This window comes from Mytilus trossulus, chromosome 8 (assembly GCF_036588685.1).
Source record: "Mytilus trossulus isolate FHL-02 chromosome 8, PNRI_Mtr1.1.1.hap1, whole genome shotgun sequence".
Classification (NCBI taxonomy): domain Eukaryota; kingdom Metazoa; phylum Mollusca; class Bivalvia; order Mytilida; family Mytilidae; genus Mytilus; species Mytilus trossulus.
This window is the reverse complement of record NC_086380.1, coordinates 53,955,855-53,961,854: the sequence shown is the minus strand read 5'-3', so window position 1 is coordinate 53,961,854 and position 6,000 is coordinate 53,955,855. Positions and strand designations below refer to the sequence as shown.

Sequence of the window (6,000 nt, the reverse complement as noted above, 5' to 3'; positions counted from 1 at the left end):
AAAGCATGCTATGCAGCATGAGTTTTGCTAATTGTTGAAGGTGGAACAGTGACCTACACAGCTACAGTTTCCAACATCGTTTTGTCACTGGTTGATAGTTGTCTTATTGGCAGTCATACTGTCAACATATATTTGTTCTGCCTGACAGATACTTGTATGGAGACTTGCTTATAAACCTGATAAATAAAGCTACATCATCTGTTTACATTAGATTTAATATTTCTTCTAAAATACAATATTGTTTGTTTTCCAAATCCTGACCGACCCTGAAAATATGGTGCTACTCACTAAATGTTATTGTTAAATCTAAGTTGAATATTATTTAAGTCATTTCAGATTTTTATGCTGGCCTGATCGTTCAATAATGTTCAAGCTTTTTGGAAAAATAAAATTATTTCCCTACCTACCTACCTACCCATATCTGGCTTCAGAGGGATTGGGGAAACAAACAATATATAAATTTAGGCCCTATTTGGGAAAAGATTGGAACTTATATCTAAAGGAACTTCTGTTCAATGAAAATACAATATCTCTCTATACAAAATTTCTTCATTTTATATAAACTACCTAGGCCTGGAAACTGTGTATTGAGATGAAACATTTCCAGCTAAATACATCATGTACAATTTACATCTATGACAAACATCAACTTTGAAAATTTTACACATGAAAATTTTCTTTTTGTAAGTTTTAAAGATGACAATAATTTTGACCATCCACATAGCTGCCATTATAATTCAGAGAATATCTCTGACCCATTAAACTTAAAAAACACATTTATTATTGCTGTGTCAGCTAGTTTTATCTTTTTGATCTTGTTTATGTCGTTCTGCTTCGTCGATCAATAATTTCATGCGTTTTCTCTGATAATGCTGCCAGTGAAGGAGTTGTTGATCGTCTATAAACTTAGCACATTGTGAATTCACTAATTCCTTTCTAAAGTGTTCATATTGTAGCAGCTCCAATAAATGTAAACATTGGGGATATCTGAAAATAAAATAAAAATTATGAAAATAAATTAAATATTGCAAGAGATAATTGTAAACTAGTTATACCATGGGAAATCTATAAAGCAGATATTCCTTGGTGTATCACAACTCATACAGTGTTTATTTGTCAACTTAATAAGCTTGTAACATAAACATTAAGGTGGTACCTAACACTACAGGGAGATAACTCTGTAAAATCAGTTAAACTTTAAAATGGCATTGTGTTGTTAAGGGAATATTAACCTCCTCAATGATCAAAATTATTAATTGTGAAACTGCTATATAACCAGTGTAATTTTTTCTGATAAAATGCTTGGTTCAAATTTTTCGAAATTTTTATATTATTGTCAAAGGGTCAAAGTAAATACTTTTTTTTGTCCAAATTTTATGAAAAGTAAACGAGCCAAATTTATTTTAGTGAAAGTGTTGGGTACCACCTTAACATAACAACATAAAGAATTTGCATCTACTTGTGTGAACTGTACCAGGCATATCTGTCAACTTCTGGAAATGAAAATCTGATTCATATCCTGCATTGAGCAGGAAAGTGTAAGGTCATAATGAGTACAATTTTTTTCTGTTGAATTTTTAATTTTGAGAGTTTTGTTTCGTATAATATCTACAACTGTGGATTTATTGTTTTTTTATGGGGTACTAATTTTTAAGATTTCGAGGTTACAGATAAACCACATATACAAATGTTCAAAGAATTACAGATTTTCTATAACATTTATATATAGAATAATAGGTAATGTCGAAACTACCTATTATTTTGTTTATCCATAATGATGACCTTACACAATGTTTTGCCTAATATTTTCAGAGATACAGCCAGTATGTTGATACTTGAATATATTAGGCAGTAAGATCAAAGGGAAAATATACGAATTACAGATAAAAGGTTGTATGCAGACTTTGGAAAACCATGAAATCAATTAGCCACAAAATGCAAGATTTTCTGAATCCACGAAAATTGGAACATACATTGTACAAAAATACAAAAATGTAGATGAATCTACAGTATAACGTATACAAGATTCCTACAAAAAAACACTATGGTAAATTTTTGTACAAACTTACTTGAGGTATTTAGCATATTTGGGTTCTTTCCAGTATTGTACAAACTTACTTGAGGTATTTAGCATATTTGGGTTCTTTCCAGTATTGTACAAACTTACTTGAGGTATTTAGCATATTTGGGTTCTTTCCAGTATATTGTACAAACTTACTTGAGGTATTTAGCATATTTGGGTTCTTTCCAGTATATATTGTACAAACTTACTTGAGGTATTTAGCATATTTGGGTTCTTTCCAGTATTGTAGGTATTTAAGGTAGTTGATAAATGTCTGATCTTTGAAGAAACCTCTCTGTGCTAAAACTATAAAAAATAAAATACTTTACAGCTCCAATAACTTAAAATTGTTCATACAACACATAAACAAGGATTAAGTATGCAATCTTATCAAATCAGTGATGTTAAATTTTCATGGCTCAATATTGGGAGAGAGCAATATATTTAATAATAAATGAAAATTAAAGAATTCTTTTAAGAACTCTCATGACTCTTAAAGGGGTCTTTGCCGGATTTGGTGACACGAATCGAACATTGCAGGACAAAGGTTCTTTCACTATATATACAGATGCAAACAAACTTTTTTCAAATTGCAGCCCAGCTTGTATTACATCTATCAAAATCAGTGGCAAATCTTCGGGTGTGTATTCTTTCATGAAATATAAAATTATCTTATTGTTAAAAATAAACTTTTGAGATGTATCCAATTATTGTCATCTAGGCAGTATGGTTGCCAATGACTGACCATCTAATGTAGAATATTGACAGTAGATGTCATCCAACCTAAAGAGGTTTTACATTTTAAGGTCTGGACATTCAGTGTTGCCCTTGTTCAACGGTACATATAAACAATAAAATTGAGAATGGAAATGGGGCATGTCCCAAAGAGACAACTAATCGACCATAGAGCAGACAACAGCAAAAGGTCACCAACAGGTCTTCAATGCAACAAGAAATTTCCGCACTGGGAGGTGTCCTTCAGCTGGCCCCTAAACAAATATATACTAGTTCAGTGATAATGAACGCCATACTTAATTCCAATATGTACACAAAAAACTTAAAGTTAAAATAATACAATACTAACAAAGGCCAACATTGGCCAAAGGCTCCTGACTTGGACAGGCGCAAAAATGCAGCGGGTTAAACATGTTTGTGAGATCTCAAACCTCCGCCTATACCTCTAGCCAATGACGAAAAGTTAACGCATAACAATAAGCACATTAAAATTCAGTTCAAGAGAAGTCCAAGTCAAGTTTGTTCTCTAACTTTAGTTTGCCTCCACCAAATGTTATGAAACCTCTCATACTTATACACAATAGTTATCACCACAAAACACAGACCAAGTAAGAATATAGGTGTTGTCACTTTTAGAGTTGTAGATATATGTCACTTTATAATGTTATATGCAAGCATGGGACATCATCTGTCCCAAAGACACATTCTCAATATTTCTATACTTGTCAATAGGATTGGTTTTTATTGACATTGTATACTCACAATTAAGGTAATTAGGATTAGCCAAACATTGTACAAATTCTAACTCTGTCTGAAATCTCACTCTCTCATCTGCTTCTGAAAAAGAAATAATGTTTTATTTAAAAGATACAGCATTCTTAATGATATTTAGTGTTTTCCACAAAAGATGATTTCCATTCTTTGTAGACTCAATCATGTTAATCCCAATGACCCCATCTATAAAAAAAATATCTTTCTGGAAACTGCTGCATCTCACTATAATTTACGTTTTATTCCATCTTGTCCCTCCTTGTAAAAAAAACTATATATGAGGGTAGTCATTTTTGGTAGTAACGGCCTTTACTGTCAGGCTTCAAACAGTCATTTTCAGCTACCGTTAACGTCAAATTGGTTAAAATTTTACCGTGAATTATCAAATTATCCTTATTGTGATTTGCCAATGGTGGCAAATGATTATGGTTACCGTCATTTTCGGGAAAAATTTAAAGTGATTCGTCAAAATCAGTTGATTGTTTTGTCGTCTAAAAAGAAAGTATACATTTTGATATATCATGCATCTAAAATTACTGTTCATTGTGTTACAGTTAATCGTCATGAAAGTATTCCCATTATCACCCTCATATATGACGTACAAAAACATATGAACTGACCAATTATTTGGTGTTTAGGAAAAAGGCTTACAAATGTAGTTTAGTTTAAACATATTTATTAATAGTGGATTGAGAAAACAAGTTTTGCAACTTATATCAATCCCTTTCCACTTCGCGGGTGCGGCATTAGCCTGCTCTTTTTCGAAATCTACAAGGGTGCCTTTAATGTACAAGAGATATGACTATCTCTTTACACGGGTCAGCCATTTATCGTCGACCTTTATTGTCCCCTTCCGACGAACTATCATCGTTTCCTCAAGGCTGTCCATGTATGTGTATAACTGTTTGTAGCAGAATGACCATATGGCGGATGAGGGTAAAACTATACAGCCTTAACCACCTTATGGCAGGGTCATAAAATATATTTATTGAATGAATTTGCTGTTTGAGTTGTAAAAAGCTTTGTATTCAATTGGTTTTCATACTGTCATAGTAGTCCAAATAATTATGACGTCTTGAAAGGCTATTATAATTTTTTTCTTTGACGCCTTACATCGACGTTGTAAGGCGTCAAAGAAAAAAAAATATAATAGCCTTTCAAGACGTCATAATTATTTGGACTAACTCACTAAGTTACTAACTGTCATAAAAGACCTATTGTTTTGGCAATGACAAGTTTTTATGAACAGCAATAGTCATGGCAGAACTATATGGTGAGAGGGGAACCATACTCTAATTATTTTTGGTCTGTTGTTATCTAGAGCAACATTAGCATTATTTTACCATGGGAGGAATTCTGTCTTGCAGCTGCAGCCATAACAAAAAATATGATCTGTGTCCTCGTCGCGCTTGGAAGTAACGCATTTACAACAAAGCGTCAGACTGACGTTGGAAAAGCAAAATGGCTGCCCCCATGAAAAAATTTTCGCTTCTAAAATTTTAGTAAATCCTTTACATTTTTCAGGTTAAACAATAACAATGCAGAATTTAAAGTGTAGTGTTAAACCAGAAATCTTCAGAGCAGTACGAGATGTTGACATCTCTTCACTCAGTGATTCGAAGGAATTTGATTTGCGTCCAGTTCTTCCATGTCTTGTTAGAATGGCTCTGTGTAAACCACTTGATGAGAGCCCCAATTGGACAAAAGCTAAAAAAGAAGTTTTAAAAATCTTGTCTGGGATAGAAGTTGTGAATGGCATTGTGGCATTGCTATCTATTGATTTCCATGCTTTAGAACAAGACGTTAAAAAAGAACAACAGCTCAGGTACACCCTAGTCCAAATAATTATGACGTTTGGCAAGGCTATTTTTATTTTTTTTCTGGGACGCCTTCCTACAACGTCGTAGGAAGGCGTCCCAGAAAAAAATTAAAATAGCCTTGCCAGACGTCATAATTATTTGGACTAAGGTACACCCCTAAAAGCAGTTACTTAGGAAGGCACTGGCTAGGATCGCGTTGAAATGTTACTTTAACATATATTTTAAAGAAATAATGAACAACGTCTTCATAGAACGAAATCTTTATCTAAACTACATGTAGGAATACAATATCGTCGCTAAGTAGCGATGTCAAATATACAGTTACGTATCGGTAGGTCTTTTCACCACCAAACACCACCGCACACCACCGAACACAACCGAACAACCCAAAAATTATTTTTTACATCTTTTTGCTGTTATAACATAAATATATATGTATAAATGTGACCTAAATATAATATTTTTTAAAGCTATCAATTCTACAAATTTAAGATTATGAGACCAAATATCAACTTCGAACAGACAAAGAAAGTCTATAATATTAACTCAAACGCACATGCTCAAACGTCCACCACTGGTCAACTCAAATATTTGTTTTCATCATTTTACTTA

At 32.9% G+C, this 6,000-nt stretch overlaps 2 protein-coding genes across 2 annotated transcripts in view; one reads left to right on the top strand and one right to left on the bottom strand.

The window, feature by feature from the left end:
• Nucleotides 1-642: 642 nt before the first annotated feature.
• LOC134681148 (mediator of RNA polymerase II transcription subunit 31-B-like) lies at nt 643-5,010 on the bottom strand. The gene is made up of 4 exons (XM_063540604.1): nt 4,912-5,010; nt 3,560-3,634; nt 2,272-2,368; nt 643-987 (listed from the first exon to the last, which is right to left on the bottom strand). Exons 1-4 carry the CDS (start codon nt 4,943-4,945, stop codon nt 792-794), a joined length of 402 nt encoding a protein of 133 aa, XP_063396674.1. The 5' UTR covers nt 4,946-5,010; the 3' UTR covers nt 643-791.
• Nucleotides 4,999-6,000, top strand: part of LOC134681147 (integrator complex subunit 2-like) — a 24,287-nt gene continuing 23,285 nt past the window's right edge. The window contains exon 1 of the mRNA XM_063540603.1: nt 4,999-5,393. Coding sequence (XP_063396673.1) covers nt 5,107-5,393 — 287 coding nt within the window. The 5' untranslated portion in view covers nt 4,999-5,106. The remainder of the gene's footprint in view (nt 5,394-6,000) is intronic.

Excerpts from the sequence above, each read along its gene's own strand:
- LOC134681148 (XM_063540604.1), bottom strand. The coding sequence starts at position 4,945 with ATGGCTGCAGCTGCAAGACAGAATTCCTCCCATG. Across the intron at positions 2,369-3,559 it reads TAATCCTAATTACCTTAATT|TTTTAGCACAGAGAGGTTTC; the intron begins GTGAGTATACAA and ends TATTTTTTATAG. Across the intron at positions 988-2,271 it reads AAATATGCTAAATACCTCAA|ATATCCCCAATGTTTACATT; the intron begins GTAAGTTTGTAC and ends TTTTATTTTCAG.